Genomic DNA, 22,531 nt, shown 5'->3' with positions numbered 1-22,531 from the left:
TTTTTTCCCTTGTGAAAAGAAAGCCTGAAAATCACGGACAGAGATGCACTCTATACTTTCCTTCATTGCTAAAATTCTCAGATTTTTTTTTATTATTTCATTCCAGAAAAGTAGATTATGAAGACACACTGGAGCTTTTCTTGTTAGATAGTAGCAAGAGATAGGAGGGTAACTCATGTTGTGAGAAATCATACAGATTTCTTTCTCTGTTGGTTCCTGCTGAAGTCTCCCACTTAAGTAGGGAAGGAAGCGGAGCTGCCTAGAGTATTAGTTTCCTATTGTTGCTATAACAAATTACCAAAAATTTAATGGCTTAAAACTATATAAATTTATTCTTTTACAGTTTCCTGGCTGAGAAATCCAACACGGTTTTCAGGCCAAAAGCCAAGGCGTTGGTAAGTTTGTATTTCTACCTGGAAGCTGAAGGGAAGAACTCATTTCTTACCTTTTCTAGCTTCAGGAGGCTGCCTATAACCCTTGCTTATGGTCTCTTCTTTCATCTTCAAAGCCAGCAGTGATGAGTTCAGTATTTGTCACAGTTTTCTCTCTGGTTCTCTTCTAAAGTCCCTCTTTCATGTCTAACGATCCTCATGATTACACTGAGCCCATTATAGACAGTGTAATCTCCCTATGTTAAGATCATTTGATTATCATCTTAATTCCATCCGCAATCTTAATTCCTCTGTGCTATGTAATCACGTATTCACAGATTTGCCAATTAGAATGTAGATGTTGGAGCTGGGGATTTAGCTCAGCGGCATAAGCGCTTGCCTTGCAAGCAAGCAGTTTTGAGTTTGATCCCCAGTACCAATAAAAAGGAAAAAGACAAAAAAAAAAAAAGAATGTAGATGTCTTTAGGGAGTTATCATGGTCTGCCACCTCTAGAAATAGGAGTTACGGTGTGATAGGGATGGGGGTGGTGGAAAGTGACACCAAAAAAAAGTGCCATAAAGTAGCATATTTTGAGTTGTGGCCTTATCTTTATATTACTGCTGAATAATGTCTGTGAGATTCATGATCATGATCAGAGAGTAGTAAGTGAATATTTCATGTGGCACTGATGTCATAGGTTAGGTTTCCTAGAAATAGACATAAAGGTGGAGAGCTCCACTCAGGATGTTCAGTAAGGATTGAGACCCTTGGGAGGCCCTTGCAGAGTCTCTATGAGCTTTGAAGGTGGCAGACGGAGCCAGACTCTTGAATATGAACTGCCTAGGAAGGGGCATGGATGTGACCTTAAGAGAAGCATCTCTTTCGTTTATTGGCACTTCCTGCAGAGGGCTGTCTGGTGGGTAAGTCTACCAACATTAACAAGGAATCCTGGTGCTTTCCAAAAATGTACTAAAAAATACACAGAAGTACTCTAGTGTAGGTTGGGTGTCAGTGAGCAGAGGGCTCCCTCCTGCATAGAGAGAGTATGCAGGAGCAGTGGGATTTGCCCAATCAGACAGAGGTGATGGGGTATTTTTCCTCTACTTCTGGCACCCTAATTCCTGTAGGAATCTTAGGCCTTCTGTGCATTGAGAAACAGTCTGCTGCAGGTCACCTCCAACCTGGAGATCTCAGAACACATTGTAGCAACATTGTCCCAAAGATTCTGGACCCTGAATAGATTTAGAAGAGGAAAAAAGAAGCTGGACTGAGCTCCATCTTGGTCTTTTATCTCTGAACTCATACTCTGATACCACAGTCAACTCGGCAGAGTTTATAGACCTTGGTGGTTGCCACTTGTGGTGGCTGTCCAGAGGCATTATCCCATAATCACATCTCATTACCCCATCTCCTTGTCTTCTGCAGGGAAGAGGATGTGTTCATCCAAAGTCTGTAGATTCAGGCACTATTTCACTTCTCCTAAAGTGAACTCTGTCCCATGACCTTTGTGTCTGTCAGGACTTTATACAGGGTCCAGGGGTTAAGTTTAGTCTTGAGTATGGCAAAATAAATGGCCACCCACTCTGGGTCACTAGAAAAAATCTTAACCCAAAAGAAGATCCTTACCCTGCTTTCTGATGCCTGAAGGCCCACCATTAGGACAGTTTTCTATTTCAAATTTGATCCCTAGTATAGACACTTTCGGAAAGTAAATGAAATAGACTTCCAGTCTATTTTCTATGTGTTCCCAAAAAGAATTTTATGATACAAATGGAATGTTCACAGTATCTTCCCTAAGTATCCCATGGAAAGTCTTTTGACAACTATAAGATGACCTAGTAATTCTCCTCCTGTGTATGTAACTTAAGGAAACTGGCCTAAATATCCAGAAGAATTTATACACAAGAATGTTATCAGAGAAACCATTTGAATGCTAGATATCAGGAAGATGCTCATGTAAATTATCCTATTAGTAAACAATATGGTTGGGAAGAGTCTGTAAGGACATGGCAAAAATGGCTTATGTGAAGAGGGAAGCAACCCTGGATTCACATTAGTGTGTGCACTGTATCTTAGCTGTGCAAAAATAAGTCTAGACCCAAAGAATGGAGAAAAATACATGCAAAAGGCAATGATTCTCCTCGTGGTAGAATTAAAGGTACTGTCAAAAGTATTTTATTATTTGTTGAATTTTCAAAATATCAAGGAATGTCTCTGGAATAAACTGGGGAGCCTCAAGGGCTGAGACCAGGGTCAGGACCCTGCAGGTGCCACTGTTGCATGAGGAAGGGTCAACTCCAAACAGGAGAGTGAAAAGCCTGTGGTGGTGGTGGTGGGGGGGGAGATGTTCCAGGCTGAGAAGATCATCTTTTTCCTCGGTCAGCTGAGACCTGGCTGGGTTGGGAGTCTAAAGTTAACCCCAGTTCAGGACCTGCCACGAAGCCCTGAGTTTTGCGCACTGGTCCTCAGCCTCAAACATAGCCCAGAAGCTAATCTGCATCCTTGGGGTTAGCTGCACAACAGGACAAACCTGGGCAGAGTGGAACCATCTGCAGAGCCTCAGGGCCTCTACCACCCTCTTGTAGAAGAGGGCAGTGAGGGTATTACTTCAGGGGCTGTGTAGGGGCTGAAAGGGACCATGCATATGCAGTATAACATGCTTATCAGGGCCCAATCCCAATATGCACAGGCAGTCTACAAATGCAGGGGCGATTTCCAGTCCATACAAGGCTCCAGGTGAACCCCTGCTGGGAGACTACAGTCATGGAATGGTCCTGGTCAACTCTCCTGTACTAGAGAGGGGACAGTGTGGACTCCACAGAGATCCCAAATCCCTTTAGTCTAGAATAAGGATGATGCTTCACAGCTATTACATGAGATAGTAGCTAAAGGGATTAGCATAGCAGCTGGTGCTAAAATAGTTCATTGTCTCTACTACCACTGGCCTTTCCAATGACACCTGCCAGTGTGTCTCTTCATTTGTTAAGAACAGTTAATAGCGTCATTGTGAGGGTTAAGAGGAAATATATATATAGAACCTGACATTTAGCTTGGACTTGGGAAATGGAGCAATTCTTTCTTCACTAAAATGTTACACAAGCTGCATCATGGTAAATACACATACTTAACACTGGCTTCCTCTGATGCAAGTAAACAGATAGAAGACAGATTCTGGGTAACAGGCAGAGCTAGGGATCCAGCCATGTCTGGGGCAGCCAGCAAAGCCTCATGGAACTGTACTAGGGCCCTCTTCAATCAGTCTACTCCCTCTGCCTGTCTGCTATTTGCATTCCTTGCACCCATAAGTTCCTACTCCTGGAAATCCAGGAGCTCGGGTATGAAGCCTGTCTGATTCAGCAGAACAAGCACAACATGATCTGCTAGCAGCACCTCGACGAGCCAGCAATGCTGGTGGACAAAGGCCCTGTAGCCTCTGGGAAAGTGGGGCACTACAAGTAGGCTTCCTAGAAATAGCCAACTCCAAGGGCTGGTGAGGTCACTCCCTCCTTCTTTCTCCAGTAAATCAGACTTTGCAAAGTAAGATAGAAAAGAAGTCTAATACAAATCCATTCCACGGTTGAATTGAGAGGTGTTTCATTTGTATTTAAAGTGAATCGAAGGACCAGCTACATTTAGAAAGCCCTTTCTCATTGTAGTCATGGTGCTAAATGCTCTGTAATCGCATTTAATCCCCACAACCATTCTCACAATGTTCTGTCCATTTTACATACTGGAAAACTAAGACTCAGAAGTTAAAAGGGGTCCAGGGAAAGTCACAGATAGTAAATGGCTGAGCCAGAATGTGAATCTTGGTTGATCTTGATTTTTAGGCTTTTGGCAACTACACTCCATTGTAAATGTTTATTCAGATTTTCTTTTCTAAGTAAAATGGTTTTGAATCTTAATTTCTCCAATCAAAATGTTTGAGGGACACATTTTCTAGATACCTCATACTCTTCCAAAAAGTCTTCCTTCCCTAACCTTTTTATTCATTACAAACGCATAGTAGATACAGGCTGAAATTGTGTGCTCAGGATATGCTTGATAGGCTTTGGCTAGAGAATCCATCTGCAAGCCACTTACTGCCCAAACCCCTAGAGCCAAAGCCAGGGACACAGGGAACCCGGTGGCAGTGGCACTGTGTCCCGGGTCCTGGCCTCTCCATCTGCCTGTTCTAATGAATGCACAACCCTTCCCCACAGTTACTGAGATAAAATGTTCTCTGCTTTCACCTTTGTGTGGCTTTAGATGTTGTATTTAATTTTTTAGAAGCCTGAAGCACTTCTGCAGAGATGTGGTTATGAGTCAGGGCTTTGTGTGTGTGTGTCTGTGTGTGTGTGAGCATGCGCATGCATGTGTGTGTCTGTGTGTGAAAGCCAGTCTCTCAGCAATAGCTAAAAATGTGAAGCAGCCAGTCTGTGTGGGGAATTGAGGGCACCATATGCTTACATTTCTAGGTCTTCCTAAGGGTTATATAACTGCCCCCAAGCTAGGGGGCAGGAGCGGGGCCAGCCGTGGGAGCCATTTCCAAAGAGGATGCTGAGGAAGGACTGACCTTGAGGAGACAGAGTTTGCCAGGACATGGAATGTTCCCAGCTTGGGGCTTAAACAAAAACCGCATTCAGAGGGCGAGAGCTGTGTGGAGAACAAACCCTATCTGTCTCCTTGCTTTGTCTTGGGGCCTTCTCAAGGTGAGCCCTTACCCAGTGAGACCTGGATATTGAATTTGGAGCTGGGCACAGCTGCCAGAGCAGGGCCTGGTAATCCTCCCAGCCATCTCTAATTAGCAAGCTTGGGGCACAGTGTCCTGAGGGCCAAGCAGAGATGAGATAAGAGCTCTGGTCTCCACTCCTCACAGAATAGTGCTGCAGAAAGGCATGCTGGGAGGAGCGCCATGGAAGGGGACACTGCCAATCCACAGGCGTTTATCAGGAGCTCACTCTGTGGTCACCCTTGGGGGATGGAGGTATCTGATTGGCCCAGGCTCACTGAGGAGCTCTGTAGCATTCTTGCCTAGAAAACCACCTCCCCACCACTCCACCCCTGCCGCTTTCTTACTTGACTAAAACCTGTTATTCCTTCAGGCCCCAGTCCAGAGGTCTGAGACACAAAGCAGTGTTCTTTAAACTGTGGGTTATGACCTATTCATGGTTTGTATACCTAATTTAGAAGAACTCCTCTAGCATTAAAAAAAATACTGTTTTTTTCAGAGAGAAATAGAATACTTGAGAAACCAAGTGAGGCAGGAGAATTAACAAGTTTGAAGCCAGCCTGGACTACATAGCAAGTACAAGGTCAGCCTAGAGTGTGTAGTAAGATCCTGCTTTAAAAGCAAGCAAGGGCTGAGAGGAAAGCTGTATGGTGGTGCATGCCTATAATCCTAGCACTGGGGAGGGTGAGGCAGGAGGTCATTGTAAATTGGAGGCCAGCCTGGGGTACATAGTGAGAATGTTTCAAAAAAAAAAATGAAAACAAAAACAAACACAAAACAAAATAGTTGATATGAATAATCTGAAGGATAAGTTCTGTTTCAGTTATATGCATGCTGGACCTTGATAAAAAGTAATTCTTATTGGTAATTGTGATCAAAATATTTGAAAGCCTTTGGCTTAGAGATTTCATTTATCTATATTCTTCTCATTGGAAATATCAGAGACCCTGGCTCGATCTGGCTTAGACAAAAAGGATATTACCTCATTTAAGAGGGAGTCCAAAGTTTGGGCAGTGGTGTTGAGAAGGGAAACTAACACAGCCTGAGCACTTTGGGAACAGCCCTGGGTGCTTCCCAACTGAGAGTCCCAGGTGGTGACACTTGGGAGCTGTGTGGTTTCAAGGGAATGGAGTAATCAGAGAGAGAGGGAACAAAGGGCAAGCAATTGATACCAACTACTGGAGAGTGTGACTGTGATGTGGTTGAACTAAAGAACATTTTCCCTAAATCATCACATCTGACCTCCAGCAAATATTGGGCAGAGTCTGGAGACACAACGTGGAGGAAGGTGGCTACCAGGATTGAGCAGGTAGCAGCCAGGATGCTGCCAAATGTACTTCAGTGTACACCAGGCCAGCCCTCCACCAAGAATCACCTGCCCTAACTGTTAACAATTCCAAGGGTCTGAGCCCCTGCTGTAAACCTACCCAGCATTCTTAACCTCAGGATACTGCTGAAGGAGTCCCCACTCTGCTCCAGTCCTTCTTGCTCATTTTTCTGAAGCTCGCAGTGCAGGGACTTGGCAACACGAGTTACTTTCTGGAGAAGCCTGGGTGCTCGCCTGGCCTAGGAACCTCACTGAATGGTATTTCCTTCGACAGTTAACCCTAGACCAGCGGCCTAGCACCATACTGGCCTCCCACTCTTGGTGCTGAATCCCAGAGGTGTGCAGGTTCATGTTTACCAATTGGCTCGCTGGAAAGTAAGCCTAGGTTTATACATTGGGTGATTTCCATAGTATAATCATTTCAACCTTAGCCAATTTCTTCTCACCAAAGTGAATTCAGCTGGCTTGCAGAACTCCTGAAAATTTAACAAATGAGCTGAAAAAGCCTACTTCACAAACCACTGCTTAGTCTCCCTACCTTCCAATCTTACAGATTCTCTTCAGCCCCACAAATGCTTTACCTATTAAGTCAGTGGCCTAACACAGCCGAAGTTAATTTTTTACCCACACAACAATCCAACATGGGTATTTCTTCTGCATTCCCTCCAGCATGCAGCAAGTCAGGGCCTGGCCTCTTCTGTCTTGGGGCTCAGTTCGCTCAGGGTAGCAGTTCTCAAACTTCACTGTGTGCCAAAATCACCCAGACAGCTTAACACACAGTTCTCCAGAGTTTCTGATTTGCACAGGCTCCCAAGTGTTGCTGATACTGCTGGACAAGGGCACATTCTGAAAACCATTGTGTAAGGAGCCCGGTTCGTGGATTCCATTTCCAGAGATTCTGACTTAGGCTAGGTTGCAGCTTGAGCATGGAGATGTTTAAATATTCCCTATGTGATTTCAGTGTGCAGCAAAAAGAGAAACTGTGAATTAAGAGCCTGGCCATTTCTTCCTCTGTTCAGTTGGCAGATGTGGAAAGAATATGATCTGATGTGGAATGGTGTGTGGGCAAGCCCTGGAAATGATGAATGTACCAGGTCAACTCCCATCCTGTTGCCTGGGACAGTCGTACAGCTGTACCTCCACAAGAGAACAGGCACATGGGCAAGCTGACTGCTCCAGAAAAAGAGGGATATGGTTCACTAACAGTTATTAAGTGGTTGCCTAACACTACTTAATTGCTGTTTTTGTAGTCCTGGAGCTTCAACCTAGGGGTTTGTATTGAGCTATATCCCTAGCCATTTTTATTTAGAGTCAGGATCTCTCTAAAGTGCCCAAGTGGTACTCAAACTTTTGATCCTCCTGTCTCAGCTTCACAGAGTATGGGGATTGAAGGTAAAACACCTACATGGATGCCCAGGTGTATGGACCCTCATGTATCTGGGAACTTACACTAGGGGAGGAGCCCCTGGTCTTAGGGTGAGAATGTTAAAGTAAGAACTGCCAATGGCAGCAGGAGGTGCTTTTAAATCCTCAAGGAGGAGGCTGCTTGCTAGGGAAAACCCAAGGCTTACAGCTCTGTGCTCAAACACTTCTCAGTTGCTAAACTCTGAGCGTTTCTCCTCTCCTCAAAGTAGAAATCATATTTGTATCTATCTACTGCATAGGATTAGTTGAAGTATCTGTAAAGCACCAAAGATAGTCAGTATTTGATCAATGAATGTTGGTTTCCTTCTTAGAAAACTTAGTTGACACCAGTGCTATTAGAACTGGAACCGGCAGTGTGCCACGACTCTGGGCTTCTCTGCTGATACATACATGTGGGACCAAAAGATGGCTTTGAGCACTTTGCAGCTGATTTTTGGGAGAGAACCAATACCCATGGAGGAACTCATACTACAGTAAAAGGAGAAGGTACATTCCCAGGACCATATTTAGTTGGTTTGCATAATCTGATATATCTATGCTTTTAGGAAAAATCTTAAAACTTGCTAGCAGTTTTACAGACCTGGAAACTGAATCTAGGGTTTTTTTGTGGTTGTTATTGTTTTGGTTTTTTTTTTTTTTTTACTTTGACACAGGATCTTGCCTTGTAATTCAGGCTGGTCCTGAACTATGTAGCCCAAGCTGGCTTTGAACTTGTGGTGATCCTCCTGCCTGGTGTGCGCCACCACACCTGGTGTGCCACCCGTTTTTAGTGGAGTAATTATTCATACTACAAAATTAATCCTCACATTACTGAACAACAGTTCTGCTTCCCTAAGCACAAATGAACTATATGGAGTCAGAGCCTGAAACACCCAAAAAGAAGAGGAAATGGAAAGGGGAGGGAAGCAAAGGGAAGAAAAGAGTAAGGAAGGGCAGGGGAGGGCAGGCATCGGCTCTTTAAAGAAGGCGTGTTTGGGAAGGACAATGTTCAAACTCTCTGAGTCACTCATGCAGAAGACTCCTTTCTGCAGCCCACAAGACTGAGGACCTGGCATGTTCTGCGGGAAACCCTGTCCCAAGGCAGCCACAGCCTGGAGGCAGCCTGCCCATTAGCCCAGTGGCAGAGGCAGGAGAGCCTGCCCTGGATGAGAGCCACCACCTTCATGCTTCCCAGTTGCGCAAGTTGCGGCTTGATCACTGGGCAGCTCCTGGGGGCAAATTCATTTGAGTAACTGTTCAACAGCGTGTGTTTATTTTCCAAGAAAGTTTCCATGATCTTAAGTTTGAACACCAACTCTAACTTCCCTGCTCTTTCTGTTTCTCATAAAAACACTGCCTTTCTCTTGTTCTCGGGCTCCGTACCAGCTCTCTACTGCCACATCCAACACCTCTTCAGCAATGAGATGCGCCAGGTTCAGAGCTTTAGGATCCCAGACTCCAAATCCAGCTCTGTGGCTACGAGGAAGACGTGCCTACCTCTGGCACTTATTAGCTGTGTGACTTCAAGCAAGTTACTTCACTTCTCTGAGCCTGTCCTCTCTCTTGTAAAGGGGTTATTACCCGGCCCATAATAATCACTGTACAGTAGGTAGTTCCTTTATATGAGCAACTTTTCCCTCCATTAACGGGACTCCTGGAGCACTGTCACAGTGAAGATGTGTGCCAACCTTTTTGAAGAACTAGGCGCTATGCCAAGTCTTTCCATATTTGGCTTCATTTAATCTTCACAGAGGCCTCATAAAGTTGCCTCCATTTTATGGACAGAAAGAGGTTTGGAGACTCAGGCAACTTGCTCCAACTGCCTGCCCAAGAAGACAGGAGTCAGGTCCAGAGCCACAGCTGAGATGCTATTCTTCACATATGCAGTGAGAAACAAGGCCAGGAGGAGACAGCGCTTACAACCCCATCCGGGTCCCTCCAGTGAGTCTGGGAGTCCAGCAGACACCACACCTAAGGGTCTGAACACCTGAAGCTCAGGCTTCCATTGGGAGGATGCTGGTGAAGTCATGTGGGAATGCAAGACCTTGTGGAGAGCTCACTTTGCTTTGCATGGTATTGAAGACAAGGTCCTTTGCCCTTTCCTTAGGGTAGGCAATGCTGACCACCGCATCAAGTGCAATGTTTTCTTTGTGAGGCGCTGACCTGAGTGCTTGGGATAAAACAGAAAAGGACAGAAAGGCTTCCTGACCTCACAGAACTTACAGGTTGTCAGGGTAAAGTTGATGCTAAAAATTACACAACCAGTTGAAAAATATAGTCAGAACTGGGTACAGAGAGTACTCGATGCTGAGGAAGGTTTCTGGGGAGATCACTTGAGGTCTGGGGAAGGGACTGAAAAGCTCTGGAAGCCACGTAGGTCCGAAGATCACTGTCCTCCTTGGTGTCCCTGTATAGACAGCATCTTCTTTACCCGGTAACTTTGATTTACCTTACTCTACTGCATCTAGGTCTATGTACAACTCATGCTTAAACTCTGATCTCAAACTTCAGTCTTAATAGGAGAGCCCTAACTCACAGACTGGTGGCAAGTCTGGGCACAGATTTCCCTTGGGGGAAGTGTCAGCTCAGAGCCAAGAAAATAAGAGACTCAAGACTACATGGGCAAAAGATAAAAAAAAAAAAAAGTAATGAACCTTCATTTTCTCAAAAAACAGACTTTATTGGGTGTTGAGGAGTATAGCCTGGTCCACGTACGTCATCATATAATCTATCTGGGATCACACAAGTAAACAAGAGGCACAAAGGCTACACATCGAGGTATGCAAAAACGAGGCCCCATTGAGTGCTTTCCAAAGAGGAAACCTACTTGGCATCCAGAGGGTGGGCTAGGGGAATGCCAACGGGACTTGCAGGAAGGACAGTGGAGGAGAGAGTGTATGGCATACTGTGCCATGAACAGGAGTCTGAATATATGAGCGAAGAAGGGTTTAAGTGCTGGAGTTCCAGGAAGGACAGACAAATGGTAGCTTTTGGAAGATGGTTTAGCACAATGGTTCTTTAATTTTGATGTGCCACAGAACAACTTGCAAGGTTCATAAAAATACTGTGGGACCCCCATCTGCAAAGTTTCTGATTCGGTAAGTCTGCCTTTGAATTTCCAATTTGTTTTCTAACAAGTTTCTCGGAGATGTTCATGCTGCCGGTCCAGGGACACCTCTTGGAGCACTCCTGGACCAAGGGAAAGCAGAAAACCAGCAGACTCATCAGGAGGTTGCTGCAGATATTCAGATGGGAGGGGCAGTGCAGCCAAGAAAACCATTTATGGACACTGAGTGAATCCCTTTACATATGATCTCCATTTTAACTCTGAAACATTTTCCTTAATCTGGAGTAAATGAAGCATCAAGAAGCTATGTAGTCATTTAGTAAGAAACAGGACCACTACCTGTATCTAGGCCAGGTTCAGACACAAAAACCTGTGTTCTCAGCCCCCACACAGTAATCCACGATTGGTGATTGGCTGAGTGGTGTTAAGGGCACATGGGACAGGTCCTAGCAACCTCTGGGTTTCTGGCTTGGACAATAAGGTGACAGGTGCTCGCCATTTAGTGTGCTCACGTTTGCAGCTCCTCAGATTTGTGATTTTGAGTTAAGACTGACTTGTGCTGTGCACTTTCTGAAAACATGATTATCTAGGGCAGGACTGGATGTATACATCTGGGGCTCAGGAGTGAGGTCCAGATTAGAGCTGGAAAATACTCCAGGGATAATATGAAGCAGGGAGAGAACGTTAAAACCTTCCCTGAGGAAAGTAAAATCAAGTGCAAGTCTAGAGGAACTGCCCAACCAAGCAGGCAGAGGGGTTGTTTCAGGAAGGGAGTCAGTGGTGCAGGAGCTTGGAGGCCAAGGAAAGACACAGAGGATCCATGGATTAATAGGTCACCTGGGCTGGACAATTCCAGTCGACTGTTAGGTACAGGCATATCAGAGGGATGCCTGGAAGGTGAGCAAACACAGAGGGAAAGTGGTGACTTCCTGGAAGCTTCCCCATGCAGAGCAGGTGGGCAACAGCTAAAGGGGAAGGTCCAACATTGAAGAGGAGGCTCAATTTCAAATGCTGAGGAAGGACCAGAAGTGGAACGCTCATACGCTGGAGCGGTTGAAGGGGAATGCAGAGTTCACAGCCCTTGCTGGCACTAATGTGGACCGGTTTGGATGCTCATCTGTCCCTAACAGGCTGTTAGGGTTACTGTTTTAGAGTGACTTGGTTGTCACTGACGGAGCTCATGTGGCAGTGGGAGTGTGAACAGGTACAGCAGAGCCGAAGGTCTGCTGATGGAAAGCTCTGAAAGCCCTCGCCTCCTGGGGCCGTTGCAGTACTAGGTTATCCCTGAACAGCAGGTCACTCAACTGCTTTTTCTAGATTAAATGAAATGGGCAAATATGTCCTGACTGAAATAGGGATGGGAGGCTCTGAGCCTGCTTTTTGCCTCCTTCCTCCCATAGTGTTTTCCAGATCCAGGCTCCTGGACAAGTTGGAGAATCTCCATCTGGGCCTAAGGTCTTACACTGCTGCAAATCCCCACATCAGGAAACAGCCATGGCCTCCCTCAGGATAGGATATTCACTGGTCAAATTTCCAGGATGCCAGAGGGCAGACATTGGACAGAGCCTGAGCCCTGTGTCAGTCTAAGGTTACAGAGTGGCCAAACTCCTGTCATCACAGCTAAGTCACGGCAGTGCAAGACAATTCCAAGGGGACGTGATTACTGTTTGTCTCCAGCCCTCTAATCTGAGGTCTTCCCTTGTTTTTCCCAGGTTTCCTTAAAGTTGCCCTGCTTGCACGCATGGGCATCATTCCAAGTAAAATGCCCCAAGAGGAAAGAACAAGAAGCCAGGCAGTCCCTCTTGGGTCCTGAAGCTGGAGCTGGGGCAGCTGGGAGCAGCACCAGGTTGTAGGAGTCACCCCACTCTCCCCTCTCTCCCCACTCTCCCCTCTCACCAAACAGCACAGCAAGAGGAATGAGTCAAGCTTTTCAGCAAAGAAAACACCATGATCACCTGGTAGATCATGATCACTGTTGTGCCAGAGGTAAGCTCTTGTCATTCCTTCCTGAGCAACGACAGGCAGCCGATGCTTGGGAAGATAACAGAATTCAAGAGCGATTGAAGACAGGAGGAAACAGGTACTCTCAGAAGTGACCCTGAAGCAGAGATCCCCTCACCCTTTTCTCTAGCACATAACCGTGTCTTGAGCTTGTCCTCTTGGTGCTAGCTTTGAAAGGGGCAATCCAAAGGGAAGCACTCGTCTCTGGTGGTGTTTGGTGGTCCAGCAGGAAGGTCTGAAACCTGTGCCTGTGTTTACTCAAAGAGGCTTCCGCTAAATCTCTCTGGTTAAATTTCCCCTGGAAAGTGGGGAGTTACAGGCATAGCAATGAGAGGCAGTGCCCAGAAACACAGGCCAGGGAAGCTCACCTGCTCCCATCCAAGAGTTTGGGAAGAGGCTTCCTCTGAACCCATGTTCTTAGCTGAGACTGTCATCAGTTACCTGGAGAACTCACTAAGCCCTCTGCTGATGAGCCTCAGAGGGTCTGGGCTGGCTCCCTAATGAGCCCCCAGGGATGCCGTCAGCATGCACTAGGCTGGGGCCCCACACCTGAGACCTACTGCTCATCACAGACACTGGCACCCAAACCAAATTCCATTATAATAGCCATCTTTATTTGTAAAAATCCAGATATAAAATGTATTCTTTCAGTCTTTCCAGATTTTCCTTTTTTACAAAAACAAAAAGGCACATAAAAACCTTCCCCTGCTGTCATTCCCATAGATGGATGTTTTCAGGCAGCCCCCCCACCCACCCCCAGTTATAGCTACATGCTTCATTCCAGGACATCTGGCTTCCCCCACATGCTCTGGCGCTTTCCTACCAGGGTAGAGTTCTGAACTCCGAGACTGAAGTACACAAAGGGGGGGTGGGGGCGGATGCAGAGTGTGTGGCATGATGCTCGGCGGCGTGCAGGGCAGGAGACTAGTAGTAGGTTTCCTTCTCCACCCAGCCTGTAGGTGGAAAGAGAAAGAAAAGACAGGATGAGGACCCAGCTGATGATGGTGGGTGGGTAGGGTATACAGTCAAATTCAGTATGGGACCTCTCAACTGTTGCTACATAATTCTTGTTAGGACTACTGTTACCTGGAAAGATGGTTTAGGTTTCTGGCAAGGTTGTCACTACATTATATTCAATTTGTACTTTAAAATGTAACATAAGTTGATTGACTCCCACACATGGCTGAAGATATGACTATTCAGTGGGCCTTAGGGATCGGACTGACCACTAAGGGAGCTCAGAACCACCAGAGTCAGGAGACCCACAGTCCCACCAGCTCCCCGTCCAACCAGAGTTAAAATGCTAGAATTACCGCCTGAGGGGCTGGAGATTTAGCTCAGCGGCATAAGCGCCTGCCTTGCGAGCAGGCAGTCGTGAGTTCGATCCCCGGTACCGATAAAAAAGGAAAAAGACAAAAAAAAAAAAGAATTACCGCCTGGGCGCCGCCTGATGATGAGCTTCCTGACTTCGTCATACACGAAGATGAGCAGAGAATAGGGGAAGGCACAGAACCACCAGGTAGGCCTGCAGGGAGAATCAGGAAGCAATTTATAGACACGTGAACACAATTCAAAGGAAGAAAGAAAACCCTCACATCACAGAATTGTGGTAAGGCAGCAGTCAGGTCCAGGGCAGTCACTGCTCTCCGAGCTACTAACAGGACAGATCAAATCACCTAATGGCAAGTTGCTGCCGTGCGCCAGGGCCTGGAGACACAGTGGCCTGCACACTCTACAAGGGGAGCTCTGGCTGTCAGCGGTGAGTTGAGAACATTTGCTGCTGACAAGAACGGACGACTGGATGTTTTCTTTCTTCCCTTTCTAAAGTACTTAAGAAGCTGCATGTTTTCTTTCTTCCCTTTCTAAAGTACTTAAGAAGCTGCTGAGCGCATTTCTCTCAAGTCTTGGTACTTGAAGACAAAGAACTGTGGGTCAAAATCAATTTATGCACCTAAATTTGGTCTCTGAAAGGTAATTTGGGACACTCAATTGCACGTTCTGACTCCCTGATCTGCAGGACAGAAAAAAACCTGAGCCAGAGGACAGAGGTCTTCGTGGGTCGTAGGAAGCTGCTGCCTCTCAGTTCCCAGCCTCGAAGGCTCTGGTAGTCTCTCTTCTTTCCAAGCATCCTCTATAACAGGGAAAAGGTTGCCTCATTTAACTCAGAAACCAGAGGAACCAAACCACCTTCCAAAGCTGAGTAAAACCTGTCAGGAACAAGTTCTCTAGTGGCCACAACAAATTGATGTGCCCAGAGAATGGCAACGTCCTTAGACACTACCCCCTTTTAGGGGAATTTTTCACTCAGACTTTTAGCTGTTCTTTCCCAGCCTCTCTCTCCCTAAAAAATGGGCAAAGTCAATAGACTTCAACTTGGCACATCTTGCCTGTGATGTACGCCAGCTCTGTCCAAGGTATTGGGAAAACAAGGCATTGTGACCCAAGCCTTAACAATTACAATCTAGTGGGGAATAAAAAACAACCACCTCAAAGAAGAGATGGAACCACCCAGGACCAAGAGGACAAGGTCACACAGGAACGCACTGCACTCCAAGATCTGCACCGACGGACGATGAGGATACAAAGAGAGGGAGGAGTCCAGGGAAAGGAAGGGAGCATGCTTACCAAGCACACAGGCAGAGGGGAGAACACTGAACTCATCACAGGGTTGGGTGGGGTAAAAGACAGGCTAGGACAACAGTGAGACAGACCCTAGATACGTCTCACTGCACCACAGCTATCTACACAAACCCACAGGGAAGGAAAGAGGTCAACCGGTTTTGCTTAGTTTAAGGTTGCGATCAATAAGCAGATGCACTGGTTAACAGGTCAGTTGATGGTCCAAATAGATCTGAGCAAGGATAGAGGCAAAAGACTACTGAAAGTCTCAGGCTTTGAACTTGTCATGTGGGTCCCATGTTCCATGGCTTAGCGTATTTTAACCAGGTGATCGCTTCTTTGACCTCAATCAGTTTCTAGATATCACCAAACACTTACGTTTCATACAGACACAGAGCTATAGTGATCCCTGTCTATGAAAATTCAGGTTTAACGGAGTGCACAGTCACTGGCTGTATGTAAGACCACTCTGGATCTGAGTAGACTAGTGGTTTTTTCTATCCAAAGTACAGTAAAAGAGGCCTCAGATTTGCTTCTCCAACCTTCTTGTGGGAACAGAGTATTTAGAGCCTCGGAAAGGTGAGGACTGTGATAGGGTAGTGACTATAATAAGTAAATCAAGATTTTGAGCTTTAGTCCCTAAACACCAAGACAGCCCCAGATGGCCTCTAAATATGGCTGGACCATGGCTAGAGGACTTGAGGCCTCAATCTGGTGAACTGGTGAGCAGTTCCAAGGAGCTAAACACTTATGTGGGCTCCACCGGGCCCAAATTCCAAGTGTGAGCAGTAGTCACACTAGTCTGATTTATGGACAAGGACAAGGTTTCCTAACTCTGTAATCCACAGGACTGTGTACATGACACTCAAAATTCTGAATCTGTATTCCTGAACATCAGGAGGGGAAAGAGCAACATATCCTACTGTACTTCCATACCTCTTCTCTTTACTTACTTGAGGGGATACATCCGAAGGGCAACACCCATTCCAGGACAGTAGGAAAGGAAAGCAGCAAGGGCGGTCTCTTCAAAGAGGCCAAATATTAAGATCTTGTTCCTAAAAGTCAAGAGAGAAAAATCTTCAAAGGTGCAAACACAATTTTATCTTCTAATGCTACGTGTTAAATGGCAGATCAATGCCTTCTTGGGCTTTCAGCAAAGGATTTACAAAGCTCCTTTTGAGTCAGCGCCCTTGGCATGACCTTCATCACTCACTTCATCCCCTGCTGGAAGACTGAATTCCTCCTGGTCTTACAGATGATCAAGTCAGCCCACTGCACCACCACAATACTGACGAAGAAGGCTGTGTGGCAGGTGAACTCCACGATTTTCCTCTGCTCGTAGGTCTGTAATGCAAAGATACACACATAAACCTCAGCTCTTCAGGCTCACGGCGAACGGCACTGTGGCCAATCTCCTGGCACTTCAGGACCAGAGCCTTAGTCAGCCAAGAAGCCCTCACTCACCCATTGCTGCCCGTAGCTGTCTTCCATATCATTGATCCAGCGGTCATCCCAGTCCACACGGAGGCCCAACAGGTGAATTGGAAGGAAGCCATTCTCAGCCAGAATCACAAAGTAAGTGAAGAAGCCCCCCAGGGCCTGGATCATACCTAAGACATTGGAAAAGCCACCTCAATACTACAATCTCATGCAAGGCCATCTCCACAGCCTCATCTAATCACTGTAACAGCTAGAGTGAGGGTGGTCTTTATCACTGGTTGGGGAAGGCACAGGGCAAATACCTGGTCATTTATGGACTTGGGAGAGTTCAGACAGAAGATCCTGGGTGCATTCTGAACTCAACGTCCCTTCTACTTTAGAATCACTTTTTCTTTTTGGTGAAAGGATTGAACTTACAGCCTCCTGCTTGCTAGGCATGCGCATGTGAGCTTCTGAGCTAAACCCCTGGCCCTTAGAATTACTTTTTACAGCTTAAAAAAAAATGACACATAGGCCTTGTTTGAAAAACCCCCACTTCTCTTAACATATGCTTCTAACAAAGTATAACCCTCAGAGAAAACCAGCTTCCTCTTCCACCATTCAAAATGTTTACGCATTATCATTTTATCATCTGTTGTGGCACCTTCTAACCCAACACTTTTCCCTGCACTATCAAGACTTTTTTCCCATCATTCAACCCAATGATAGCACCCTAACTTTCTCAGGACAGGATCTTAGCCTATGCATCTTGAGGCCTGGCCATCTCATGTCAAACTTAGATTCTCCCAGAGGAGGTCAGCATAGGCCACCAGCCTGTTGCTCAGTGGGCATAATTTCCACGAGGTGCTAAACTGGTCTACTTCACTCAGTTTGTTCTATTAATACAACACAAGGGCAGAAATCAGTGCTTACAGTGGCTTCCCTCCTTCCCCTGAAGGAGGTCAGGCAAAGGATTTAAGGATGAAATTTTGACTCCTTTCTAGACTTCCTATTAGCCAGGCACACTCAACTTTCAGAGCAGACATCAAACATGAGATGGGAGTGTAGCACAAGACCATCATTTGGTGTGATCTACTGACCCAACAGTCAAATCCACAAATTTCTTCAGGGTTTAATTCTCCAATCAAATTAGTGACAGTGTGTACATGCCAAGGTGAGCCACCTTTGATGAACTAATAAACAAAGCTCCTTAGCTCTATGCTCGGGACTTTGCAGAGGTGAGGAACAGAAGTTCCTCAGGCAAAGCTGAGTCCAGTCATAGGGTGATCATACTAAAGTAGTATAGTACCAAAAACAGATCATGGTACACGGAAGGTAATTTTTCCACAGTGCATTTGAAGTCTCAGAAACCCATGCAATCAAGGCAGACATAGCACTATAGATCCTCTAAATGTGCCAGCTCATGGCCCACATGGTGGCTTACCAATCTGTCCATAGGCCATGCTGATCAACCGCTCATTCACGAGCTTGTCAGTTTTGGGGTTTCTGGGTTGTCTCTTCATGATGTCACTCTCAGCTTGCTCATATGCCAGTGAGATGGCAGGGACCTGTGGAGAGAACAGACTTTAAAAGTAAAACAAACAACATGGCATCATGGATGTTCAAAATTCTTGCCCTCTTTTTAAAAAATCTGTTTTTTATTTCATGAGACAATACTATAGTCCCACCTCCCCCCTTAAAGCCAAATTACAAAAGGGAAGAGAATTCTTCACAACACCAGCCCCAGCCTCAGGGGAGGGAACAAGGTGTGAGTGCTGCTGTCCACTTACCATGTCAGTACCTAAATCAATGCAGAGGATTGTGACGGTCCCCAGTGGTAGTGGAATGTTTGCAATAATAAATATCAGGAAGGGGGTGATCTCTGGAATGTTACTAGTTAGGGTATAGGCAATGGATTTCTTCAAGTTATCAAAGATCAGACGACCTAGGAAAACAAGAATTATTATTGGTACTTCTTAAGGAGTAGAAACTGAACATATCCAGGGGGTACAGAAGTGGATGCTGACTGCAGTTATCTGGACAAGTTTTTAATGGACATTTCAAATCCCATTCTCACCTTCTTCTACTCCAGTCACAATTGAGGCAAAGTTGTCATCCAAAAGAATCATGTCAGCAGCTTGTTTAGACACATCAGAGCCAGCAATCCCCATAGCAACCCCAATGTCTGCTTTCTTCAAAGCTGGAGAGTCATTGACACCATCACCAGTCACGGCTACAATAGCACCCTATCCAGAAAATCAAAGGGAGATGGGTTAATAAAACCCGTTACTTCAAGAGATGGAAATAAAGAGACATGTGCCTCCAATGGGCATGGCCATGGGAGTTGCTCTTGCCCAGGGAGTCTAGATGGAGTTTCAGGGGCATTTCAGCTAAAGTTCTCCACCAAATGGCAGAAGAAGACAACAAATGTCTTCCCACAAATATTAATGGGGGTCACTTAGAACAATGACGGTGGTTGAGTGGCATTCTGGGAAATCCTGTTCTTCTATGTACACCCTCCTTCTCAAGGTGGGACAGAAACTCCCAGCCATCCTCATCTCCCCTACAGACACTGTGATCCCATACTGTTATTCCACACCCCTAACCTGAGGTGCGGGCTCTCGGCCACCCTAGGGACCTATACTGTCAAGTGCTTCTGAGACACTGAACAACAAGTCACCCTCCTTCCTGTGTCCCCTCCTAACAAACACACTGAGGGTGATGAAGCTGCGTAGGCTTCCACTGCTGCTTCACGTTCACTGGAGCCCCAGGCACAAAGGCCACCAGTGCCCAGGCAGCCCAGTCTCCACTCACTGACCTGTCTCTGGCAGCCTTCCACAATGATAAGCTTCTGCTGAGGGGATGTTCTGGCAAACACAATCTCAGTGTGGTGCTTCAAAATGTCATCCAGTTGCTCTGAGGTCATGTCCTTCAGATCACTGCCGTGTAAGACACAGGCCTTGGCATCTCTAGAATTAGGACCAAAAACATAGTAAGGTTATCACTTCACCAGCGTGATCACCTAGACAGATGACAGACCGCAAACATGTTCTAAACAGAACACAGAGAAGCAAGTTTCCTCCTATCTGAGAGCTATTTTCTGTGTAGTGCTTTACATGCTACAAGGCATTTTCACATAGGTTATTGTGTTCAAGGCTCACAACTACCTGTGGGATAGGCCTGTTATCTTCCTTTCTCCAGCTTTGCCAGACACATTAAAACACTATGAGCAAATTTTAGAAAGTAGCAGAGCTGATGAAAAACCAAACCTCCCTTTCTCCCAAGTAGAGTGAAGTGGCCCTAAAACTTAACAAAAGAAATATAAAACTTCTTGGGACCAGAGATTTAGCTCAGCGGCATAAGCCTCTGCCTGGCAAGTGCTAGGTCATGAGTTCGATCCCTGGTACCAAAAAACAAAACAAAATGAACAAACAAACAAAAAAACTCCTTTTAATTTTAATATATTGCCAATTTTCCCCTTTTTGGCATGAACTGTTTAGCTAACTGTCCATTTTTTATTTGATTTGATTATCATCAAGGTATTAAGTGCTAGGCAGCAGAGTGGTTATCAGCATAAAACTGGTAGAGAACTTAGATGAAGGAATTTATCACATGACGTTACTAGTTCGGAGGGTCTGAACTTCCTGCCTTACCTCGGGTTCACCTGGCTCACTGGGATGTTGAGGCGGGCAGCAATGTCTTCTACAGTCTCATTGCCCTCTGAGATGATGCCCACACCTTTGGCAATGGCTTTCGCTGTGATTGGATGGTCGCCCGTGACCATGATGACCTGAAAAAACAGGATCATTTACTGAATGTGACTTCCAAGTGGAAAACGGAAAAGTTTTACTCCAGGTGAGTAGATAAGAGTAAACATAGTATTAAAGGTCCATTAGCTTGAAATACCAAAAGAAAAAAATGCAAATATAGAGCCAAGAAAGTATTCATTTGCAATTACAAAAAATGTAAAACAAACGAATTCCCAGAAAAGAAACACAAAGTCAATATTTAGATTTATCTTGGCACATGGGCATATCACACTGCATACGCAACATCTATTTTTGTATTTACAGTCACATAAGAATACTCAACTTTACTAAGATTAGCAAAAGAATAAAACAAAAAACAGACACAAACCTAATGCTGGTGAGACTGTAAAGAAGCAAGAGATTGCTAGTTAACATTTTCAAACTGGCCCAATTCTGAGAAACAGTAACATATAACAAGAACGCAAAGCCAGGGAGGCAGCTGGGCGCTACCTTAATTCCAGCGCTTCGACATTTGCCCACGGCATCAGGAACGGCCGCTCGAGGGGGGTCGATCATGGAGATGAGTCCAACAAAGCAGAGGTTATCCAGGGGGAAATTCACTTCATCAGTGTCAAACTGGAACCCTTCGGGAAACTGTTCATCTGGCAGAAGAAGGTGGCAGAAACCTGCAGGGAAGGTAGAGGGCCTGTGAGAATTTCCAGTACTTCAGAGTACAAAGTCCACGACAGGTCTATTGTAGTCCTTGAGGCCCATCTTCTGCTGGATATTTACCTCAGGTTTTTCTTTTCTGTATTAAGGATCTGAACCCAGAGGTGCTCTACCACTGACTTATACTGGTCAGTCAAATCAACCACCTTCTTTTTTCAGATTTTATTTGGAGCTAGGATCTTACCAAGTGGCCAGTCTGGCCTCTAACTTGTGATTCTCCTGCCTTGGCCTTGGGTAACTGGGATCACAGGCACGTGCTATAGCACCTGACAGTTTACAGTATTTCTTAAAATCTAGTTTGGTAACATAATGAATATTTTAACACTCAGAAATACAGTATTAGCGAGAAAGAAAAAAAAAGAAAGAAAATCCAGAAACAATCCTCTACCAAGGAATAGGGATATTTAATGTGGAAAAGACTGGCATGGTAATTTTGAGCAACAGCACATCAGGATTTTAAGAGCTACCACTGATACAGTAAGCTATTTAGATTTAGCGAAGCACTTAAATATCAGTGCTGGCTACTCTTGCTGGAAAAACGGAGGCCATATCTGCTCATCTAATTGAAATACATTATACTGAGCACAGGCTGGGGAGTCACGCTGGCCACTCTGAAAGACCGGTCTCTCAGACACGTGAGGCAGACACCATGCTTATGTGGGCAGGGATGTGAATGAGGAGAGACCAGACAATCAGTTCTAAGGTATCCAGCCTAAGGAGAATAAGAGCTCCATACGTAATGAGTTTGCATCTGATTACCTACAAAATATTCTAAATACCACTTAACAAATACATTGGATAGTGGGTAAACTTTTAAGCCTCAATAGCTATTAGATTAGAAAGGATAACACCTAGCCTAAACACTCACTGCTAATCTAGTCTGTTCCCATGGCAATGTGCAACCATTTTAAGGTGGCATGGCCACAGCAACAGGCTAAGATGATAAGCATCTCTTTCCTCATATTAAAAAAGACAAACATTAAGGCCACAGGTCTAAGGATGAGCAACCCACCGGACTGTTTCCCACAGCCCAATACACTGGCCTTTGCTCCAGCGCTTGCTGTTTTCAAAACCATACAAGGAGAATCAGGACTGCCCCAGAGAAAACTCAAGGTGGTCAACAGGCCCCAAGT

General features: G+C 45.5%; 1 protein-coding gene across 1 annotated transcript in view; it reads right to left on the bottom strand.

The window, feature by feature from the left end:
- Atp1a1 (ATPase Na+/K+ transporting subunit alpha 1) overlaps nucleotides 1-22,531 on the bottom strand; it is a gene marked incomplete at its 3' end in the record, with an annotated part of 51,964 nt that overhangs the window by 11,518 nt on the left and 17,915 nt on the right. The window contains 8 exon segments of the mRNA NM_001173048.1: nucleotides 16,756-16,845; nucleotides 16,966-17,111; nucleotides 18,365-18,488; nucleotides 18,711-18,865; nucleotides 18,998-19,166; nucleotides 19,739-19,889; nucleotides 20,574-20,710; nucleotides 21,180-21,355. Of these exon segments, the coding sequence (NP_001166519.1) occupies nucleotides 16,756-16,845; nucleotides 16,966-17,111; nucleotides 18,365-18,488; nucleotides 18,711-18,865; nucleotides 18,998-19,166; nucleotides 19,739-19,889; nucleotides 20,574-20,710; nucleotides 21,180-21,355 (1,148 nt within the window).

This window comes from Cavia porcellus, unplaced genomic scaffold (assembly GCF_034190915.1).
Source record: "Cavia porcellus strain 051 isolate PalLab524CR breed Dunkin Hartley unplaced genomic scaffold, mCavPor4.1 scaffold_1, whole genome shotgun sequence".
NCBI lineage: Eukaryota > Metazoa > Chordata > Mammalia > Rodentia > Caviidae > Cavia > Cavia porcellus.
Note: the sequence above shows the minus strand (reverse complement) of the source record. Positions and strands in the feature narration are given on the sequence as shown.